Source organism: Loxodonta africana, chromosome 3 (assembly GCF_030014295.1).
Source record: "Loxodonta africana isolate mLoxAfr1 chromosome 3, mLoxAfr1.hap2, whole genome shotgun sequence".
In the NCBI taxonomy this organism is placed as follows: Eukaryota; Metazoa; Chordata; class Mammalia; order Proboscidea; family Elephantidae; genus Loxodonta; species Loxodonta africana.
The window spans coordinates 178,919,697-178,944,497 of NC_087344.1; the positions used below are offsets into that span (position 1 = coordinate 178,919,697).

Here is a 24,801-nt window from a genome sequence, read left to right on the forward strand (position 1 = left end):
TTGACTGCAATGTGTTAGTCGTATATAATAAGTGGATAAATTATTGCTAATGGATCAGAGGTTAAAGATAATTTATCTTTACAGATAATTTGTTCAATGTTAATGCCAAGCTATTCTTTCTCTGTACAATTGAGAGTATGCAGTCCAGTGAGGGCAAGCTGATTCAATTTGTTTTATTTTTTAAAGTTGAGGCTTGATAAATTTCATTAAACATTTAACAAAACTTATTAAGTACCTACTATATGTCAGGCCCCATAGGGTTTCCAAGGAGCAGTGGTGGATTTGAACTGCTGACCTTTTGGTTAGCAGACAAGCTCTTAACCACCATGCCACCAGTGCTCCATACGGCTTTTATACGTCAGGCATGTTTTACTCACCAAACTGAAAAAGTATATCAAAAAAGATGAAGAATACATCTACGCACAGACATATAGGTAGAAGCAAGAAATGCCTTAGAATCAGTCCTTATCAAAGGGCATGCGTATAACAAGGAAGAGTGAACCGACCAGTGCAAACAATCACATGCCATGGGTAAGCATGCCAGAGATTCAAAGGGCATTTGGCATACAGCAAACACTACGTTTGCCCTGAGCCAGATCTGTTGCCTCTAAACCTGAGCGTTTAAGAATAGGACAAGCAGTGCAAAACAGCAGCCTCAAGATAGCTAACAGCAGAGAGCCAGTCCAACAGAGACACTGAAACAAGTGTTAATCTGCTGTGACAATTGGGAACAAAGCAGATGTTTAGAAAAACTGAATAATTTATAGTTACATGAGAACAGCTTTTGTATGGGTGAATCTCATCTCCTAATATACCTGGGTAAATATTAATAACTGTCTTATGCGTGGATGATACTATCATGATTCGAAACTGCCATGCTAGCAGCTAATATTAGAAGAGGAAGCTTTAGCAGAAAAGCCACCTTTCTTAATCAGAATAAAGTTTTGTAAATTAAGGGTTTCATCTGACATGAAAAATAAGAAACCAGACTGATTTCCAGAGAAGCATCCCCTGTCATGGGCAAGGTACAGATGGTATTTCCAAATGAATTCAAAGGAATGTACCCTGCAAGTTGGTGGGAGTTTGGGGAATTGGTCAGTGACAGTCTTCTCAAATGCTCTGGCAGGACAGAAGCTGGGTGTGTGATTTTCAATTAGGGCCTATAGAGAAACTTGTCATACATACCAAACATTTAATAAGAGTTAAATAATTTTAATAATAATTCAATATGACCTCTACCAAAGTGACATGAGTTTCCCAAGTGACCTTCCAATATCATTGTAACCAAGACATGGCAAGTTAGCTGACCATGTGTTTACCCATCAGGAAGTTTTTTGCTTTAAAAAATAAGTGGCAGAGAAAAAAATTTCTAGTGAATAAACTACTTGTAACTATGGACTAAAATTACAAAAGATATTTAATGATGTATACAGCCACTGACTCCTTTCAGAAATGACTGGCTTTGTGCCTTGTAACCCTTAACATTTATCCCTGGCAGTTATATAGCAGCCACTATATTTTCTATTCACTTCATTTTTGCTTTGCTTCTAGTATTAATTGTTCATATGTGATACCAAGAACAGGACTCAATTATTTGAAGGGCAATAAATATAAATCCCCACCTTTATATACACAGGAGAACAACAAGGACCACTGAACCTTGGGTGGTCTAAAGGAACTCAGTGACATTTGTCTTATGGCAGACAAAGGATGCATCGCCAGGGGTGGTGAGGAAGTTTTCTGAGTTAGTAAAGTTAATCAGAGGGGAATTCCATGGCGGGTGGGGACTTCTAGGCCCTAAAGCAGCATAGACCCTTTCTTTCATTCTGTAAATCTCTGCCCTTGAGAATGCTTTCTTTGAGATCAAGACCTCAGGGACAGATCACTGAATATGGCTTACTTTCTGGATTGTTCAGTTGCTCCTTTATTCCTTTCTTTACAAGTCAACACAGGCAAAGTTCCGAGACATCGCTGCTTATGGTCTTAAGTTTGTGTTTCAAGATACTGAATATCATTTTGAACGCAAGAATTAATGTAAAAGCACTTTGAAGAGTTAAAGGACATAAAGAGGGGCAAATACAAATAAAATTTCGTTTGGGGACCTTATGAATCTGGAATTTCCTCTAGAAGATCAAAGACTTACATGCAGCAGGTTCTCAATAAATGTTCACTGAAATGAATCAAGAAGAACCACAGTGAGGCATAATGAAAAGTGTCTGGTGTCAGAAAGACCTATGTTGACTCATGGCCTGTCTGTTATTGGATTTACAGCCCTTCGGTGTTTAGAGCACTTACGTGCAAAATGAGGGTAATTAGATTTCTCTCTGAGCTTTGTCATACTCAGAATAATGCTTAGTACATAATATGTGCTTCATAAGAGGTGGCTGTTACTACTGGATTGAAGCAGGGGGCCCTCAGAGTTATTCTAATCTACCGTTGAGCCTACCAGAAGCAACGCCAGCACTAGGTTCACCACGGCCGCTTAATGTTGCCCTTGATTCATGGACAGCTAGGTGCTTTTCCTTCTTTTTAAATTTATTGTTATTTTCAAGTCCATCCATCCATCCATCCATCCTTCATTTTTTCATCCATTCGTTTATTAAGCTATTATTCACAGGTACTCCTTGTGCTCCTACAGTGTGCTAAGCATTGTATAGAGGCCTTCGTTTTTGTTTTTTTTTTTTGGTAGGATATATTTCTTCCCTTTTTTGCTGGAAGTTTGATTTACTTATCTCTTTGTGTTATATTAAGAAAAAGAAGCTCCAACATTTAAAAATATCAGAATATCTGGGAAATTAAAAACAATAACAGATGAACTATTGCAAATCTGGTAAACCAATTAGTCAACTCTGGAGAGTGAAAAACATGCTTGGAATGATATTGACTCACGTAATTGCCTCAGAATAATTTATTGAGTGTTTCTAGGCAACAGTAAATTTAACCAGGAGAAACAACTGATGGCTTTTTTTTTTTTTCTGGCCCTTTTTTTTTTTTTTTTCTTCTCCCTCTTATGTTGTCACAAGAGAGCAAGAGAGCAGTTTGCTTATCTCCCTGAAATGCGACGTTAGATATGGCTGGTTGGGTGAGAGCAAGAAGGCAGAAGCACTTGGAGTGGGGTTTTTCACGCAGCATGCCTCGCCTGTGTTTGATGAGATATTAGTTTCTCTATGGCACAACTGGCCTGCACAAGTAGATAAGGATATTGCCTAGGAGTTAAACTCAGAGAGAAATCATAATGAGCTAAGCTTTGATAAACCATAACCGGCAACAAAAAACATTTAACCTTTATATTTCTACATCAATGCTTTGGGTTGCCTTTTGAAACGGAATCTTGCCTTCTACCTTTTGAGTTAGCTGAGTAGATTGTTGCTTCATGTGATATTGGGCAGAATGCATTTTCTAGGGCACTAAGTATTCCATTTACATTTGTGGAAGAATTTTTCTTAAGCTATGTGGGATGCGGGGGACAATGGCGGTTCACTGGTAGCGCTTTCACCTTTCATGCAGGAGACCTGGTTTGATTCCCGGCTGGTGCTCCTGTGCAGCCACCACCTATCCCTCAGTGGAGGCTCGTGTGTTGCTATGATGCTGAACAGGTTTCAGCAGAGCTTCCAGACTAAGACAGACTAGGAAGAAAGACCTGGTGACCTACTTCTGAAAATCAGCCGATTAAAACACTGCGGATCACAATGGTCCAATCCTCAGCTGATCATGGGGATGGCATAGGACCAGCAGTGTTCTGTTCCACTGTGTATGGTATCACTATGAGTCGGGGCCAACTGGGCAGCAGCTAACAACATGTGGGATGTGGCTACAGCATCTTGAAACATCTCACTCCTCGGCTTTCTCACGACCTGCCCGAAATCCACTGCCGTCGTGTCGATTCCGCCTCATAACGACCCTACAGGACAGAGCAGAACTGCCCCATAGGGTTTCCAAGGCCGTAATCTTTATTGAAGCAGGCTGCCACATCTTTCTCCCAAAGTCATGACTTGCAGTCACGTAGAGAGCCAAGGCTTTGCATGCCCCTTTGCCTGTTAGTACCATATGCGGAAGGCAGTTTCTAACTGGGGACAAATGACAGGTCATTAAAAGCAAGGCAGAGAGTCACTGGGTACTTTGAATATTAAAAAAAAATCCTTACGAGAGAACATTTAATCATAAGTAGATTATCCTTCTCAAAGGGAATGCGGTATGTTTGCATCATTTTCCTTGGCAGTTAACCTTTCACATTTTATGCTTATGACATTTCTGTCAGGCGCTCTCTGTGCTCTGATTAAAGTCAGAGGTCTTTGGACACAATTCAAGGAGCAGAAAGTGTCTGGAGGGGAGTTTGATGCAAGGCAATTTGGCAGAGGGAGGTGGTTGAGAAGCTGGGGGCAGCTAGAGAGTAAAGAGGAACCCAGGCTGTGAACGGCAAGCCATCAGGAGCACAACTCCTTCAGATACTTCTTGGGGTGTGGGGGAATCATTTGGGCTGTGTGCTACTTGGTGGAGAAAAGCGACAAAAGCGTCAGGACAGGATTTCTAAGCCAACCTGTAAATTCATGCTTGGGGATGTTTGCACTGAGAGGGTGGTGCTGGAATGGCACCTGTGCCTTCTGTCAGGGGGAGCCAGCGGTTCAGTGGTCACAGTAAGAGAAGGGCTCATTTGGGAGGCAAATTGAAACACTGTTTAAGCGAAGTGATTCAGAAGGAGCTTTTCAATACAGCTTTCCTCGTGGGAACATTCCCTCTTAAGGTATTAATCAGGGCACCAGGCAAAATGCTCAGTAATATTGCTCCAGAGCTGCGAATGTGACTCAGGGACAGAAACCATGGAAACCCACTTATTTTCTAAAATCTTGCCTCTGTTTGGAAGAAAAGATGAGAGGATGAATAAACAGACCTGCTTAAAGGCTAGTTGTGAGTCAAGCGACTCTCTTAGTGTTTTTAATACGTTAAAAATTCCCGTGAATGGCGCCTATACGAAGTGATGTCCCCTGAGAATGGGGGCATGGGTTGGAAATTTAAAAAATGCTATAAAAGGGTAGAGTTTACAGGATTTAGCTTTTGTGAAATTTTCCTGCAGAATCTGAAGCACGATATTATTTTTATGATTAGGACTTTTAATTAGGTTTTAAACGCTGGCTTTGCCATTTTTTAGCTGCATGACCTGGGGCAAGTTAGCCTTTGTAGGCATCACTTTTCTCATCTGTTAAATGTTACCTACCTAATAGGGCAGTTGTGAGGATTCACTGAAATAATAATATATAAAAGGCTTAGCACAGGGTTTGGTGCATAGAAAACGTTCTGTAAAAATTAACCCCTGTTATTAGCCTTCCCTGGGTGCAAATGGTTAAATGTGCTCCGCTGCTAACTCAAAGGTTGAAGTTTTGGGTACACTCTGATGCACCCCAGAAGAAAGGCCTGGCAATCTATGTCTGAAAAATCAGTCATTGAAAACCCCGTGGAGCACAGCCCTACTCTGACACACATGGGGTTGCCATGAGTTGGCATCGACTTGATAGCAACTGCTATTAGCATTCTAACCAAGCCAAAAAGAAAATTCATCAATTATTTCCAGATGGAAAGAATTTTAGTTGGATGATAATCTCAGTTTATTCAAAGAAAAAGATTTTCCTGTACTAGCGTAAAGAAGTGAGAGATCTTGGCAAAAAAACAAAAATCCCCGAATTAAGCTCCAGGCAGGGGCTTTTTAAAAATTATTTTTGACTCTTAATAAAGAAGAGTATTTTTTTAACATCTACCATGTCTCAGGCACTTTGGAAGTTGTTTTATTCACAGAAATCCTGGGAAGTAGCTATAATTGTCATTATTCCTGGCAAGGAAACCGGGGCTCAAAAAGATGAAAAAACGTGGTCAAGCTTATGCACTAGTTAGTTGGCAGAGCAGGGATTTGTGTGCCAAAAGTCATGCTTTTTCAGTTCATCTCACAAATCCATGAAAGTAGAAGAAATGAAAACTTTACGGGCAAAGTCTGGCCCTGCTACAGGCTCTGAGGTGATAGCAACATTGTGATTTTGATGTTCCCATTAAAATCTTATCCTCTAGCTGAGAGGCCTGACAAGGGTGAATGTCACCCTGGAGCAGGCACCTAAGTCAAGCGATAAATCGCATTCAGGGTTTGGGTTACTTTTCCTCCTTCTGGAAGGAAGATTGCCTCTGCCTAGTTACGCTCCATCAGTTGGCTGTATTGCCGTCCAAAGCCAACAGGAAACTGTACTTACTTAAAAAAAAACTGGTAATAAAAGCTTCTTAAGCACTGTGGGTAGTTGTCTGGGAGCAAGAGTGAATATACAAACGTGCACCTGTTTATTTAACAGCTTTCAAAACATCTGAGAAGAAAACGTTCACATAGCAGGTAAAGCTGCTTTGGCAATGTGATTTCTATAATGCTGGGCAGTAGCGGAGGCTGCTTCACCCACACAAGGCACAGGTATTTTTGTTTTTTTTGGTCTTTGTATGTTGCTTGCAGAACGTTCTGTTCCCTGAACATTTTTAACCAGATAAACATGCCTCTGTGGGCCACAATGATGCAAATTCTTTACTAATTCTTTGCAAATACACTTTTTAAAGGACCATTCCTTAAACAAAGTGGTTTGCTGATCATTAAAGAATATACTTATATGTGCTAGGTGTTTACCATTTCCAGGGCTTTTTCACCTCTAGATCTCTTCAGATTTTACAGCAGGAGAGCGCTGGCCCTGACTTACTTTGAGACCCAAGTCTACCTTTTACTGTGACCTTAGGTAAGCTCCTTAGCCTCTTTGAGCCCATTTTTAATGAAATAGAGGTGCCAATGCTTTCCTTCTAGGCTTGCTGTATCAAATTATTTAATGTAGGTGAAAGTGCTTTAAAAACTGTACAAGGCCATTTAAAAACAAACCAACTATTATTGTTATTTATATTTAGGGACTAAAATCATTTAGGAGTCCCTGGGTGGCAAAAATGGTTAAGTGCTCTGCTACTAGCCGAAAGGTTGGTGGTTCAAATCCACCCAGAGGCACTTCGAAAGCTAGACCTGGCGATTTGCTTCCAAAAGATTACAGCCTTGGAAACCCCATGGAGCAGCTCTACTCTGCACAGATGGGGTCACCATTAGTCGGAACTGACTTGACGGCAACAAACAACAACAAAGCCATTTGGTGTTAAGAGTATTGGGTTAATGGCATCCTGAAGATCTAAGATAAAGTTGCCGTGAGGTGTCAGAAATTGGGTAATAATAAGAACATGTGATTGGCAATTTAACAAAGAGAATAGAGGGCCATGGAATAAGATGCTGAGCGTGGTAGCACTGGAGAGAAAGGAGAGCCAAGGGACAGAATATACTTCAAAGACTTCCTATAAGAGATAATACTTTTTTTTTTTGGCTCACAGAGGTTGCTTGTGCTATAATTTCATAGGTAACATGTTGTTGTTGGCTACTATGAAGTTGGCCCTAGTTGGCCCAATGCACAACAGGCTAAGGGAGGGGTGGTGGCTGCAGACCTGGCATGACAGGTGAGAATTTTACCACTGAACTACCACGGCATCCATAGGTAACATTGCCATCGAGTCAATTCCAACTTATAGCAATGCTATAGGACAGGGTAGAACTGCTCCATAGGGTTTCCAAGGAGCAGCTGGTAGATTCGAACCACTGACCTTTTGGTTAGCAGCCAAACGCTTAACCACTGTGTTGGCAGGGCTCCATAGGTAATATAGGGTAGTAAAATGAGTTAATCCCTGGTCTGCCACTTAACTGTGTGACTTCCTTATCTCTCTGGAAAAAGTGAATATAGTAATACCTACTGACAGGGTTGTGAAGATTAAATGAACAATATATATGAAGTACCTGGCATTTAATATGATTTATTAAATTTTTTTTTTTATTAAATACCTTTTCATCCTCTCCCTCCCTGTCTTCTTTCTTTCCCTCTTCCTCCTCTTTTTTTTTTTTTTTTGCTTCTTTTTCTGTTTTTAGTCAGACAGGGGTTCCCAAGTAAGCCACTACTAATACTGCCAGAAGTTCATGTGTTTCTCAGAGCATCCAGGCAAGAAGTAAAAGCAATCGGTAGAGCCCTACTAAAAGTTCTGGGATTACTCAGAATTCTGCCCAAACTTGTTAACAGAGTTTGATTTTATTATGTAGCTGCTTCAATTACCATCAGGTGTCAAGCAAGTTGAAGGTGTTCAGTGTGTGGGAAGACTCTAAGGAGGAGGCATCCAGGGAAAGCAAGGAGGGGTCTGTGCAGTGCGAAGGGCTTACAGGGATTAAATTCAGGACTCCTTCAGAGGTACGGTTTCTGTGCTGAGGAATGAGGTAAGTCATCATCATCAGCTTAGAAGGACTGTTGGTAAAAAGCTTTCAATAGGGATGCCTTAAAAAGAATCAAGTTTTCCAAGCTGTATGTTTAGAGTTGATTTATTGAATTGTTTTTTTCTTAAGCATTTGTTATCTATCCATTCAGAAGCAATTTATATTTCTGAGCAAACAACTGAAGTGTCTATACATGTAACATTTTAAATTATAAATTTCAAAATTATTGAATTAAAAAAGGATGACTGGTCGATGATTTTATAAAATTAAATATATAAGTGCATGCAATTAAGAAAGTAAAGAGGAAATCAGTCGAAAATGAAGCTTTTTTCCATATTGTCAATCTTAGCCCTAATTCTGTTTGTATAATGTATGAATATGGACAAAATGTGGCCACTCAGCTACCGAATGTTTTTTATCTTCCAGGTCTTTCCTATAATCTTCACTAAAAATAACAAATTTGCAGTGAGGGAGGTTTTGAAAAGTACCCACGTTTCAAAGATGTTTAGGCTCTAAATTATTGTCATTATTATGCTACAAGAAATTCCATTTTCTTCCCATGTATTGGTAAGAAAATGATTCTGTCCTTTCTCATAGGTTTTTTTCATGTTTCTATGTTTTGTGATAAAACTAGTAATCCACTTCATATTTTGCTTTCCACAGTTCTTTCATACCTCATTTTAAGCTGAGGCAATAAAAAAAACTTCATCTGTTATACCAGAAGTTGCCTGACACTGTACGGATCCTGGTGGTGTAGTGATTAAGAGCTATGGTTACTAACAAAAGGTAGGCGGTTCGAGTCTACCAGGCGCTCCTTGGAAACTCTATGGGGCAGCTCTACTCTGTCCCACAGGATGGCTATGAGTCGGAATTAACCACAACAGGTTTGGTTTTTGTGGCTTTGGTACTGATTGTGCACGCTGGGCAGGAAAAGGCGTCTAGAAATGAAGTCAACACAGGTGGCCAAATAGTCAGTGAAACAGAAGACGGGAAACGTGAGTGAAATATTCCTATACCGCTCTGTCTTCCAAAATATCATGCTTGTGACTGGGAAGTGCCCGGGAGAGGTGTAATGGAGGTACAATGTAAACCCACCCTTAGAACTGTCACTTGTCCTGAGGTGAGAGTGGGGCCAGGGCTGTGAAGAAGGAGTAATATTCGTGATTAGCTACCATATGCCAGCTTAACACATACATTTTAGAATCTGATAGGTATTGTTATACCATTGTGTAGATGAAGAAATAGGCTCAAAAAGGTATGGGCAAGTCACCACTACACACTTAAAAAATAAACCTTAAGTTGCTATGCTCAGGTGACGTTTCTAGTAAAATTTCTGTTGTTGCCTCCTGGTGTGTTTTCTTAGTTGGTTTTTATGAGACATCAAATGGAAGGTCTGATTGTGTCCCTAGAAATGAGAATAGCTCTTATATATGCAACATTGAATAAAGCCAAGATAAAGGTAGCTGGGGGGTATCTCAGCGAGGGCCATACCTGAGGATACTTTGTTCTAGAACCTGGATCTGGTGCTGGTCTTGTTGGTTTTGCTTCTTCATCTCTTCCTGTTCTTTTCCGCTGCTGATTCCATCCAGAAGCCATTTCTCCCTCAAGGCCTTTTTCTGATATCAGGAAACATAAAGATGTGTTCTTATACCAGCCAACAGTTTGCAAAAATCTGTTACCACTTTCAGGTCTTATGATATTTTCCTTTTTCTTTTCACTCTTCTTGGCCTCCTTCTGAAGCTACTATCTGTATTTAAATTCTTAGTTTTAGTCTGGTTTGAAATAATAAAAATTTTAGAAATTTGATTTTTGATTTATCCTTCAAGGTCTAGTTCAGACCCTCCTCTCTGCAGACCCTCCACCCCCTCACCTTCACCCTCTGAGAGCTCTTTTACTTCAGAATCTTGTAGCACTGTGTGCTTGGAGCAGCCATACTGAGACCTCTTCATGTGATGTCTCTACTGGTATTTGTCCGATTGGTGTGTGTATGTCTTGTGCCCTCAACACAGTGAAAAGCATATAGTGGCTGCTCCAAAAAACTTTTGTGGGGTTGATTGAAATGGTAGACAAAAAAAAGAAGTTTCTATCATATTCTAAACTAATTCAAAGTTAGTCTTTCTCCTGGGGCGCCTTTCTTCTGGTCTTAGATATCCTACAAGCTCAGCTCCCTACCTGTTCCAATAACATAATCTGTGAAATTCGCTGATATGTCTAAATACAGGTGAGTTGAGTTTTTGTTAACTTTAACAACAAAAAGACTTAGGTTTCATTGCATAGAAAAAAAAAATCCCTTTGAGTTTGCATGAAAAAACTAAATCCCTCGACTTGAACCTAAGAAGATTTAAAGCAAGTGAAAGAAAGAAAGAAAGAAAAAAAGTTGCTATTCAGTTGCCGTGATTCATGGCAACCTCCTGTATGTCATGGGCTCCAAAGGATTTTCAAAAGCTCATTTGTCAGAAGTAGATTGCCAGGCCTTTCTTGTGAGGTGCCGATAAATTTTGGAGGCGCTTTACTAACACCCATTCCATATCTCAAGTAGAAGCTATCAGAAATACAGTTACATAAGTTTCAAAGATTTTGAGTTTCTCTTTTTTTTAAAGTGCTGCCACTATGTATCAAATATATCTCTGTTAATTATTTGTTTAATAACTATTTACTGAGGATTCACCATGTCAAACATGGGGAAGAAAGAAGAATGGGAAATTTTCTATATTCTCTAGGGCTTCTTTTCTCTTCTGCTACAATTGAAGGGAGGGCAAGAAAGAAGAACTTTCTGCCTTTTTTTTTAAAGGATACTAGAATTAATACTACTAGAATATTTTTATCTTTGGATAAAAAGAAATTAATCGAGGTTGCTGTGCTAGATAATTACTAAAGGATGATTATTTTAACTAAGGCAGTAGTTTTCAAAAGCCAATATTACACTGATTACAAATAATAATATGTGGAACTATAATTTGTAAAACAGATAAAACCTGAATGCTCTAGTTGAAGCAGTGAGGGGACCTGGAAACCTAGGGATGCACAGAGCATGGTTTGAAAACCAAGGAATTAAGTGAATATCAACCTCATCCCTCTGTAGCCTTACTTAAACCACTATGAACTGTGAAAGGATCGTCAAGCTTGTGTTCATCATTTTGCAGTCTCAAGCAGCTGCGTGTGGACAACGCACACCACAAATGCAGTTCGTGGGATTCCAGTCTTGTAGCCAGACATTCTTTCCCCAGTGGTATCTTAAACTTTAATTATAGTCGTTAGCTGTTTGCAAAAATGTTTTCCCATAGACCCAGTAAATATCATTAATAAAGGTCAAGATTTAGTTCCTTGGTTCAAAAATGCCACGGAAATCTGAGTAAATCAGCATTTTAAGAATTTACCATAAATTTATTTTTATTTGATGAAATTTGAAGATAGTTAACACATAGCAAAGAAGACAGATGACACATATCAAACTAACTTACAGTCCTTACAAACGACCTACAAGGGTAATTTCAGCCAGTTATACCCACGTCATTATGAGGAACACTCAGATGGACAGTCTTATGATGCTTAGTTACAGAAGGCAGACAACGATTCCTGTGACCTGATTAGGCTAATGTGGGGCTACATTCTTGGTTCTCTGTCTGATTAGGAATAAGAGTAATTTTAGTCTTAATGAAACTCCGTTAATAGTTCACGAAGGAGCCCTGGTGGCACAATGGTTAAGCACTCGGCAAACCTACGGGTGGGTGGTTCGAACACACCCAGCAGCTCTGTGGGAGAAAGACCTGGTGATCTGTTCCCGTAAAGATTACTTGCTAGGAAAGACTATGGGGCAGTTCTCCTCTGTCACATAGGGTCGCTATGAGTTGAAATCTACTTGACAGCACACAACGATACTTCATGAATGGATTCCTCCCCTTGAGGATTCTCAGTTAAATATAAAATACACAGTTTGGATGTGCAGTCAAAATGGTACAGTCCAATTCCATACTGTGGTGCTCAAAACACATTTATTTTGCTATTATGTCACAGTTTAAACTTGTGCTTTTAGTATGCGAGCCTAATACAGTAAAAGTTGTTTTACAACAATAAAGTACAGAATCAAAAGCCCTATAAACTAAATAAAAATATAAATGACAGACAGGTGATAAAAGATCTTTTGGCCATTTTTTAGGGAAAGGCTTACCTGAAGCACTTCTATAATTCAGTCTACACAGCAGTTGCCATAGGAATCTATTTAGGATTAGTTTTCTTACCGTGAATTAAATGCACTTCCAGAAAAAAAAAATCTAGATTGAGCGTATGTTTGTGTTTCCTGGTGGCATTAGATTGTGGTCATGTTACTAGAGGAGAAGATTCATAAAGCACAGACGTCAGAATTGTTTGAATGTTAGAATGCTAACAATGTCCCTGGAAACTCCCTTTTCAGCATATCATCAGTATGACTGTCAGGTTCAGGATCTAAAGAATATCAGGCAGTAGGTTATGGGACGTGCACATGTTAATTTTCACAATGTCCCAGGAAACTTTTTGCAGTGTTCCACTAGAAATATATGAAACCGTTAAAAATTTCTTTAGTTGCTGTGGAGTCAGTTCCGACTCTTGGTCACCACACGTGTGCAGAGTAGAACTGCTCCACAGGGTTTTTGAGGCTGTGACCTTTGGGAAGCAGATCGCCAGGTCTGTCTTCAGAGGCACCTGCGGGTGGGTTGGAACTGCCAATCTTTGGCCTGGTAGTTGAGCACTTAACCGTTTGCACCACCCAGGGACGCCATACCAGCCCCAACACAGGACTGTTTTCACGTGTCCTAGTCCCTCCCTCCAGGGTTTGGGTTGGTGTTACCTGATCTGTAAACCCAGGCTAATGAAGGCCTGGCCTCATCTCCCAGAGGAGGCTGGGTCCTGGGCCTTTCCTATTTGAATCTCCGCCTTTCTCAAGTATGAGCTAGCCTGGAATTTGATTTTGCAGCTGGTCTCCCCCACCGGACCTCTGTACTACTGTCCCACGAATACAGTCACTTCCCCACAGCCTGGTCTTGCACAGCCCCTCCTCTCTCCAAGTGCTCCCAGGCTACTTTCTACCCCATGTTATTCCCACCCTATGGGATGCCTTTTCTCTCCTCCTGCACTTGGAAATTTCCTGTTCATCTTTCAATGCTCAAATGTCACACCTCTTTCTCGTTTACCTCTCCTCCCAACAGACACCTTTTCCTCTCTGTTCCCTTTGCAGTTTATGCCTTGGGTATAGCATTCATCACCCTACAAACGTCATTTTAACTTTATGTGTCAGTTAGCATTTTATGGACAAAGGCTAAATTTTATTTATTTTGTATACTTAATGTTCAGCTTTGTGCCTTGTACATAAAACCAATAAACCAAACCCACTGCTGATGAGTCGCTGCCGACTCATAGTGACCTTTAAGCCAGAGTAGAACTGCCCCATAAATTTTCCAAAGCTGTAATCTTTGTGGAAGCAGACTACAACATCTTTCTCCTGTACCTTGTACATAATAGGTGCTCAGTAAATGTTTATTATATACTAGGCTGATGTATGGAAACCCTCACAGTGTAGTGGTTAAGAGCTACCGCGGCTAACCAAAAGGTTGGCAGTTCGAATCCACCCGGCACTCCTTGGAACCCCTATGGGCAATTCTCCCCTGTCCTATAGGGTTGCTGTGAGTCAAAGTTGACCAACAGCAACAGGTTTGGTTGGTTTTTTGGTTTAGGCTGATGTAAACCTATACAAATTTTTCTTATCATTTGTATACCTATACAAATTTTTCTTATCATTTAAGGCTCAGCTTAAATCACACTTCAACAGAGACTTCTATTAAACTAAAGAGATAACTGCTAAGTACACAATCTGTACAACTGTGTAGAGCAGCCCAGAGCATGGCACATGTTTTGATTGGATTGAATCAGAAGAGGTCTCCTGGGATCCAGAATACAGACCCTCAGGGAAGATCATGTATTACTTTCTGGACTTTTTTTTGGGGGATGTATTGAACTGAGGCACCATTTCAGAAATGGACCTTTCAGTGAGTCAGATTTTTTCCTATGTGAAGTTTATTTCCTAAAATGAACTGAGGAGATATCTAAACTTTTCTGCTGCTGTGAGCTCTACTGTTACTTGACCACCCATTCTTCAAGGAAAGCAATTGCTGAACACTAGAGAGCTATCAGTTTACTCCGAAGTGATTAGTTCAGTGTGCGTGTGTGTGTGTATGTGTGTGTGCATTAGAGATAGACACAGAGAGAGAGAGAGAGGGAAACTGAAAAAGTAAGTGAACAAGGGCTAGTTTTGGGGTTAGAAATGGCTTATCTCAAAATCATTGTAGATTTGACTTTATCTGAATTGCACTGCAATCACTTGGCAAATTTGTTTTCATTTCATGGACTTTCTGGAAGAACATACTGCATTTCTTCACTATGTTCACTACTCATGTAAATTCAATGTGACTTATACCATAAGGATAGCAGGTAACTACATGCTTTGAAGCTATCCATCAAATACCTGAAACGTCAACTTATATAGGAGCAAAAAAAGAGAAACAGAGTCCAGAGAACTGAGGCCAATTGGAATCTTAAATTATGTTTCTTTTCAGAGGTAGTTACTTGACCCCATCAGAGGTTTGGATTTCTCTGAATTCGGTAAGTCAAACTTAAATTTGTAGACCCCACAGGTGTGCCACATTGCTTCATTGAGATTTATTAAATCAATTGATAGCAGCCTTGTCAGATGCAGTACGGTTTCCTGCTTGGGCTTGTTCACAAGGAGCTCCTGTTTGTCATTTGGTCGCATCCTGTGACTAAGCTACGTAATAAAGTGTTGAAAGCCAATATGCTTTAATTACAAAATGTCCACACCCACAGAAAGATGTAAAGTCTGGTTTTAAAAATGGAGGTTTATTTCTGGCTATGACCTCATGTGCAGTCAAAACACAACAAAACAAAAACTCTACCATACTTAGACAACGCTGGATTCATTGCATTGAGTTTTAAATACCAGCCTCCTTGACCAGGCCAGACATTTGTCTGTTTTGTACCCCCTAGGGGATGGGTTCTGGGTTTTAGGGGATGGCAGGCCTTTCATTGATTTCAAAAGGGACTTCTTAGCTGGATCCACTCCCTTGGGAAGTGAAGCAAGACTGTATTCAGGGCCAGATTCTGAAGGCGGAATTCTCAAGGTTACCCAAGAAAATAAGGAAATTCGGTAATAAAGAAGGCACCTTGTTTTTAATTTTCCACATGTTTGCTGGAAGTTATCAATCTCATGCAAATATTACTAGCTTGTTGGCCTCCCCTATGGTTATTAAAGGAAACCCTGGTGGTGTAGTGGTTAAGGTGTTAGGAGAACTATGTTGAAATTTTTTCCTTCCTAAGACATCTTTACTATTAAAATTTGAACGCCATTTTGGATATTTGAAATGAAATTAAAACCATAAATTACCTTCAAATGCTGGTGCTTTAATTTTTCTTCCTCTATTTTCAGACGCTTCTGTGAGATTTCTTCTTGTATTTTTCTTTTATCCTGCAATAAAAAAAAAAATTCCAGCATAATTCATTTTTTTCAATTTGCTTAAATATGTTTCCCTTAGGTTGTTATTATCTGAATGGCTGGCCAGTGATATGCTCTTGGCATTGGTATGGAGCAGCTTTGGAAACTTAAATTTCAAAGCAAAGGAGAGCGAAGTAAGACATTTGAAGCATTTTGCTGATGGGGGGAGGGGAGATATATATATATATATATATATATATATATACACACACACACACAAAACGGTTTTTGAAGAGATTTAAAAGTATTTTAATGTCTTTCTTTTCCCTGCTCTGGCTTTTTCCCTCCCCATTAGTCAAGTGAGATTAAGCTACTGAGTAATGCAATGGAAATAGTGAATTTTAGGAGGGAGTTTTGAAAGAGGCATGAGGAAACCTTACAAGGAGAGAAACCGTTCTGGCACAAGGCTAAAGAAACTGCTGGGTGAAAGGCCTATTTGTGTGGAAAAACAGGATAGCGTACGGATCATTAGAAAAGTAGGAAGGTAGAAGATGGGACTATTTTCTCTTGTATTACTTGGTGTGGTAAGTGTCTTAGTCAATTAGTGCTGCTATAATAGAAATACCACAAGTAGATGGCTTTAACAAAGAGAAATTTATTTTCTCACAGTCTAGTAGGTTACAAGTCCAAATTCAGGGCATCAGCTCCAGGGGAAGGCTTTCTCTCTGTCAGCTCTGGAGGAAGATTCCTCATCATCAATCTTCCTCTTGCCGAGGAGCTTCTCAGGCGCAGGGACCCCTGGTGCAGAGGATGCGCTCTGCTCCTGGTGCTGTTTTCTTGGTGGTATGCGGTCCCCAACTCTCTGCTTGCTTCCCTTTCCTTGTATCTCTTGAGAGATAAAAGGTGGTACAGGACATACCCCAGGGAAACTCCCTTACATTGCATCAGGGAGGTGGCCTGAGTAAGGGTGGTGTTACAATTCCACCCTAATCCTCTTAACATAAAATTACAATCACAAAATGGAGGACAACCAGACAATCCTGGGAATTATAGCCTAACCAAGTTGATACACACACTTTTATTTGCGGGGGAGGGCATAATTCAATCCATGACAGTAAGATTCAGAGAAATGGTTCTGCTAATGCGCGTTAACACTAAGAAGGTTTTTAGCAAAGGGAAAACAAACAAACATAGAGAAATATTTCTTTGTGCCTCAATTACATCATAAAATGGGGGTAATAATAGTACCTATTAAAATGGAGCCCTGGTGGCACAGTGGTTAAAAGCTTGGCTGCTAACTAAAAGGTCAGCAGTTCAAATCCACCAGCCACTCCTTGGAAACCTTATGGGGCAGTTCTACTCTTGTCCTGTTGGGTCGCTGTGAGTCAGAATCGACTGGATGGCAACAGGTTTGGTCTGGTTTTTGGGTATCTATTAAGATATAAGCATTAAATGAGCAACTGTATGTAGAAGTACCCAGAAGAGTGCTTGACACAGTATTCTATTCTATTTATTTATTAAAAACAAATAAACACATAACCTATTAATTACACAGAAAGAAACACACTAATCCTGACAATGCTTCCATTGGTTTGAAACACTTCAGGGATTCCATCCCTGGAATATTACAAGCCATGCAAAAAGGCTCTTATTTCTTTATTTTTGACCAGAGGTGACATTATTTATCACAATCCTCCATCTTATTCATACGAGTTGGTTTTAAATCTGCTACCAAAATTGAAAACTCCCAAAAGATAAAAATTTGTTGCCAATGAAGGCATCCAAAAGAATTTGAAACAGGCTCGGGAGGTAATTTAGAAGGAAGAGTTCCAAAAATATTTGGCAGCATTATTGAAATAAGTGCATGGCTTCCCGATGTGGCTGCTTTGAAGAGAATTCTCTCTTCTTTTTTTTTTTTTTTTTTAAGGTAGGTGTTTAAGTTCAGGTACATCTACTAAAAGAAAAACAACATGTTACTCTCCAACTTTATCTAGTATTTCTTTTTGTGGATAAGAAGAATATGTTAAGTTAGTACTACTTTTTAAATGCCAAGGCAGCTCTTTTGAAAGAACAAACAAATAAGCAAACAAGGCAGCAATTGTGTGTCTTCAGGATCACTTCTTTCCTCTGGATGACATGTGGTCACTAGGAACAACCACTATGAAAACCTCTGTGAGCCAATTCTCCACAGTACCTAGAGGCTGTTATTGAGCTAATCCTAGTAGTAATTTAAATTATTGTGCCAATATTTTGGTAAGGATTTTACATGTACCATTTCACATGATAATCACAATAACAAAGAGATACTTTAATAATTTTCATTTTGTAAGAGGTGAAACAGAAGGTTAGGCAAATTAACTCATCCAGGCTCTCAGGGATAATAAGTGGCAGAACCAGGGTTTGAACCCAGGCAGTTTGAGTTCAGCTTCCACACACTTAACCAATTCACTATGGTGTTTTCCTAAGCAGGAACTTGGTGAAGCTAGTCAGCATTTCCCTCATTGTCCTCTTCTTCAAAAGTATTGTGGCCTGGAGGCAGTGGTGGGACACCAGCAGCAGGAGTGGGGCCTCTCATTACAAGGGAGAACATTTCTGGTACCTTGGATGCTGGCGCTGTAACTATCCACATCTCTCCCTGGATGGCCTGTAGGAAAGAGCATGTCATGTATGTGTGACAGTGATTGCTGAACTCTCGGCAGTGCCTCCCCACCCCTGCTGACTGCCAGTGTAGGCTGGTTTCATCTTGGGGCTAGTACTAATAAGGTAATGAAAGCTGTGGGTAAAGCAGGGCGCTTGAAGTGTTTTGACAACACCAGTCCTATGTAAGAGTTGCTAAGTTATACCAGTGTTTTGTCACTAATGTGATATCTCTCTCATATCAGTCTCGGCACATAAGAAAGCAATTTTATAATGTTATAGGTGCAATCCTATTTTATGATAGGAGAACTTTTTCCTCCTAAGATATTCATCAACAGCAAATTATTACCTGTGTGCCACATTTCATAGGGATCTGTAAGAGTTACTGAAGAATAATATGGCAAAAACTTAGTTTCAATATGGTGGAATAAACTGTAAGTCTACCTTAAATTGTATTTTTAGCTCCATTACCAGTGTAACAAAGGTTGTCATAGTCAGCTAATTCCTTCCCAAATTATTATGGAACAAATAGATATGAAATGCCTTCTGCTTCCCCAAATTTCCCCAGGAACTTGAGCACCTCTATGGACAACTGTTGTAAACAGGCACATTAGATATGTAGTAATGTTAACCATTGTGAGTAACTCATATTGCTGTTTGCATCTTCACCGAAGCATAAACAATCACCTAAGTTTTTAGCTGTGTGACTAAGCCTGTTTTAGCAGCTGACACTCACAAACTCCAGTTCTGCAAAAGACTACCTCTTCATTATTTTGCAACTTCATTTATTCATTCTGTGTATAATTATGAAGTTATTTAGACCATCTATGATCCAACGGGCTGCAACAATGGGCTCAAGCATAACAATTGTGAGGATGGCACAGGACTGGGCAGTGTTTTATTCTGTTGTACATAGGGTGGCTATGAGTTGGAACTGACTCGACGGTACCTAACAACAACAATGATCCAGTGATATTACCACAACCATGTACTTGATAAAAGAAAGCACAATGCTTAGGAATGTGAGTACTTTAGAGATATTCCTGATTAACAATTAGCTGATATTCTAATGTACCCAATTCTGTGAGAAGGCAGGATTGATCCTGGGTTAAGTAACTATTAACTTATCTAATACTTAGGTACTTAAGTACAATCGTTATGTTTAAGATGATGTTATGAACTGTACAATGTTTTAAAATTACTCTGAAATAGATGGTTTCCAAAAGGAGCTTAACTCTCATAAGGAAAGAATATCATACATGCAAGTAACTATAGTCTAAGTAATAAAGTGATGTATGTTATTAGTGAGGCACAGGTAATATTCTATGGGAGTTGAGAGGAGGCAGGGAAAGGTTAGTTCTAGCTGATATGATTAGGAAAGGCTTTGATATAGCATGGAGTAGACTATGTTGGATAGTGGCTGGGGGAGTAGTTGGGTATTGGAGGAGAAAGAACATTCAAGTCAAGGGCTCAATGTGAGCAAAGGTTTCGAAGTAGAAAACTGAGACATTATTTGGAACAGCAAAGCCTGGGATTTAAGTTGCTGTGCAGGGAGTAGTGGGAGATAAAATAAGACTAACAGGATGAGGGCAGATGCTATAGAATATTGAATGCCAGGTCAAGGAGCTTGTGATTTATTTATGTACTGAAATAGGGAGCAGTGAAAGGTTTTCAGAGAGATGGGAATGGTATAGTCAAAACCATGTCTTGAGAACTTCAGTGTAGTCTCATTTTATAATAGATACTAAAGGGGGATACCTTAGGGAATAGTCAGTTAGGCTATTGCAACAGCTCACACAAAAGTCTATGAGATCCTGAACAAGGAGGAGGAACAGAGGACATGAGTGTCTGCGATACCATGAAGATCAAGTTGGAAGGACTGGGCAACCAATGCCATATGGATGTCAGGGAGAGAAAAAGATCAAATGGGAGTAGTAGGCTTTAATGTCTAGGTAATTGAGAGGACAGCAGAATCACTACCAGAAACAGAAAATTCAGGAGAAAGAAGAAATAGTTTGGGAGGGAGGACGATGAATTCACATCAACTTTGAGATGTTTTTGGTAGGCAGCTGGAATATCAGATGGAGAGAGATCAGAAAAGGGGTTAGAGATATAGATAAAGATGTAGGGGTTTGGAAGAGATAGGTGAGGCCAAGAGACTATGTGAGAGTATCATGGGAGACATTTTAGTGAAAAGAAAAAGAGGGCTAAGGATACATTCTTTGAGAAGCACCTACATTTAAAGGTGAGGAGGAAAGGAACCTGCATGGAAGTTTATTTTGGATTCAATCTGGTATTATTAGATAATAGAAATTGGTGAATCAGGATATATAACTGAAAGGAGCAATAGAAGACAAATTGTGGGAACGCATTATTTCACATAAACAGATTGTTTACAAGGAGCAAAAGGCCAGAATGATGTGAAGAAAATTACTGCATCATGATATCTCAGTGGTGTAAGAAATTTAGTGATCAGATGGTCTAAATCTAAATGTAAGGATTTTGAAAATTTGAGAGGCTGAGTGACTTGCTTAAGGTTGCACAGCTATTTAGTGAAAGAGTCAGGACTAGGAAGCAGATCTTCTAATTCCCAGTGCAGGGTTCTTATTTCCATAAAAGAAAGGCAAATCATAGTATCAAGCATTTAGGCAAGGATAAAAGTGAGGAAACACAGACATGATCTTACAGTGCTATTTTAGATGCCACCTGACCAAAAAGAGAGTATAGATGGTGTCTTCCTAAATCAACTGACAAAACTGGTAGAGGTGAGTTATAGCAACGATGAGATAATTCTGTCAGTCAAATACTTGTTTTCAGGTTCATTCTGATAAAAGCAAAGTATCCCATAAGTTTACTAGTTTTGCTGACATTCCTTACTGCTTATTCATTATAGTTCTCAAAAGAACTATGATGGAAGCTGCTATTCTGAATTTAAATACACCCACTTATCACTTATCGACACAGTCAGGTTCTGAATACCAGGTCATTATGCAAAAATTGGCGTTATGTGAAAATGGAGGATGACCACATCGGATCACAAAATGGAGGATGATTACACCATTATACAACTGCCAAGTCTTGAGAATCATTGCCCAGCCAAATTGACACATAACCTTAATCATCACAGCCAGCGTTACTCTTACCTCACACCTCAGCATTTGTTACTGCCAGACATATGTTGTTAATGTCCAAAACAGTCTAATAGTAGACTTTTTTTACTGTTATCATAAATGCAAAATGTCTGATAATGATAGTTGGTAAGTGAGGAGTAGGTATAATACTAGTAAGACAGAGCTGGTACAAGTAATGATAACCTTGAAAGAAATAGTATGATACCACAACATTTTTAGAAAATAATTCTGGGCATAGTAAGAATTTAAAAAATTCTTGGAGAAAAGTAAGTATAAAAATAAGTATAATTATAAAATTATCAGGTAAGTGTAATTATATAATTCTGAAGTCCTGGGTGGTGCAGATGGTCAATACCCTTGGCTTCTAACAGAAAGGTTGGCAGTTCAAGTTCCCCAGAGGTGCCTCAGAAGAAAGGCTTGATGATCTGCTTATGAAAATGAAGTATGGAGCACAGTTCTATTCATGTGTATGGAGTCATCATAAGCTGGAATTGACTCGTTGGCCACTGACTTTAGGGTCAAACATTTCAGGAAAGTGGATAGATCAGGGGCATGGGCATTTAAGGAAAAATGGATACACAGTTAAAAATTATCTTAGTTAAGAAGGGAAGAGAATTACTATAAATAAAACAAATAATTTAATAGCACAGGAAGCTCCCCAAAAATCTCACACAACCAAGAATGAAGAAAAGAGGGTGGTACCTATTTGTATTAGAATAGATAAGGTAAAAATTTAGGATGACATGAAGATGTAAAGTCTGTGAAAAACACTGAGTGCACAAAAAATATATATATGTATATTTATGTGGACAGCAAAAAAGATAAGAAGGCAATAATAAAACCACTGCTGAGATACACAGTGTAGTATCAACATAGGAGAGATAAAGTAGAACTATTACACTCCTATTTTGCTCCCTTATTTTTGATCAAGGGGAATAATCTTGATCCTGGAAAGGGCAAAACAAATATGCTTAAAGGGAAATTAAAGCGTAAGAGGAAATAGAGCACAGAAGACAGAGCTGCTCTAGTCTTCTGACTCTGATGGGTTTCATTTCAGGGAGTAGAAAAATTTATAGACATGACCAAAAAAAATTGTCAAGTCATCTCCTTGGACTCTTGGGTGAAGTGAAGGGATGCCAGAAGACCGAAAGTGGCAGATGCTTCAATTTTTTCAAGAGGTTAAAAAGGTGAAATATGGATATTCAAAGACTGATGAGCTCATTGGTGAATGCCGGGCAAAGTTGTAGAATGAATTATTAAATAGAGTGTTGTGTTTGGACAAGGGTGATCTAGCATAGCATTAGATTATTAAAAACAAACCATGTAAAACTATTTTTGCAAAATTTTTCAAGGCTGCATATGATAATTATGATGATTATAATAAAACCCAAAAACCAAACCCATTGCCATGGAGTCAATTCCGACTCATGGCGACCCTAGAGAACAGAGTAGAACTCTCCCATTGGGTTTCCAAGGAGTGGCTGGTGGATTCAAACTGCCAGCCTTTTGGTTAGCAGCTGAACTCTCAGCCAATACAGCTGAACTCTTAAGCACAACGCTACCAGGACTCTGGCGATTGTAATAGTAATTAACATTTATGTGTCAGGAACCATTCAAAGTACATGAAAATGTATCAACTTATTGAATCTCCCTTAAATCTTTATGAGTAAGGACCATGTTTATCCCCATTATGTAGATGAAGAAACTGAAGAATGAAATATCTAGATCACAAGAATTCGGTATGTTTTGGTTTCAACTTTTTGACAAAGTTTCTCACTCTATTCTTTTAGAAATGTGTGGAAATGTGAAAAGACAGGAATATTTATTTGAAGATGTTTTAGTGTTTAAAAAAAAGTGCCGTGTAAGAAGATATATAGAAAACTAAAACTGAACCAAATGATTAAATAAAAACATGCTAAGTAAACTTTCTAAATCAGAATTTCAAGGGTGGTGTCGGGGGTGGTCCGGAAGTTTTTTTTTTTTTAACTACTTCAGGTGATCAGCCGGGCTTGTGAACCACTGCGCTAAAAGAAGACTAAATAAAGCTTTCAAAACATCTTGGCTGATAGGAATGAGAAACCCCAAATAATGATTAATTTTATTATTGATAAACGTAAGTTATGAGGCTTTACTGGATATGTCAATTGTAGAACCTTTGGAAAAAACAGACAACTATGTAGAAAAATATAAAAAGCACCTGGATTCCCACTACTTTGAAAATAACTACTGTCAACATTTTGGTGCATTTCATTCCAATCTTTTTACAATACACTCAAACCACAGGTATACATGCCTGGACAAATACACGTGCACACACCACACAAGGAGGCCCAGACCCACAGTTCTGTGTTCTACCTTTTCGCTTAATGTCATAGGCATTTTCTATGTAATTAAATTTTGTTAAAATTTATAGCTGCTTGGTATATCATAATTTGCTTAACTATTCCCCTTTTTTCTGCCTTTTAGGTTGTTTTGAATCTGCTATTATAAGTAGTTGTGTGGCTGAGCTTCCTTGTATGTAGATATATGACCACTTTTTGCTGATTATTTCCTTAGGATAGATTTCTAGTAGTTAGTTACCAATAAAGGGTGTGAATGTTTTAAAACTTGTGTTGCTGATAGGTGAAACACTTTAATGGAAACTTGTCTTAACTTTTATTTCCACAAAACAGTGACCATCACCTCATTCTCACTACTTATGTACAAATAAAAAATACTTTAGCAATTTGATGGGACAAAAGAGTACTTCACTGATGTTTTAGAGTACTTCTTTAGTTATTAATAAGGTCAAATATTATTCTTGGCTATTTGTGTTATTTTTCTAATTGCTGTTTGCGATGCATACCTATTTTTCTGTTGGCCTATTAGTGATTCACTAATCGATTTGTAAGAGCTCTTTAAATTAGGAATAGTAGTCTTCTGTTTGCCATATTAGTTGTAAATTTTTTTTTTTTAATTTTCTTTGTTACTCATTGGCCTTAAAATTTTATTTATGGTGCTTTTTTGAAGTACTGAAATATCTTTTTCTACTACATTCATGGTTTTAATATATCTTATCATATGAGATCCAGTAATTACTTATCAAAAATAACTTGATTAATGGTAGTAGTTTATTTTTCCAGTTGGACTTTGGAATCATTTTGTTAAGTTCCAATAAAAACAAAGTAGAGAATCCAGGCAATTCTTTATCCTTCCCTAAAGAATAAATTTTTTTTTTTTATCCTTCCCTACTCTCCACCAAACCAAGCCAA

At 38.9% G+C, this 24,801-nt stretch overlaps 1 protein-coding gene across 1 annotated transcript in view; it reads right to left on the reverse strand.

The window, feature by feature from the left end:
• PALMD (palmdelphin) overlaps positions 1-10,158 on the reverse strand; it is a 28,902-nt gene extending 18,744 nt beyond the window's left edge. Inside the window, exon 1 of the mRNA XM_064282499.1 lies at positions 9,830-10,158. Coding sequence (XP_064138569.1) covers positions 9,830-9,898 — 69 coding nt within the window. The 5' untranslated portion in view covers positions 9,899-10,158. The remainder of the gene's footprint in view (positions 1-9,829) is intronic.
• Positions 10,159-24,801: the final 14,643 nt, after the last annotated feature.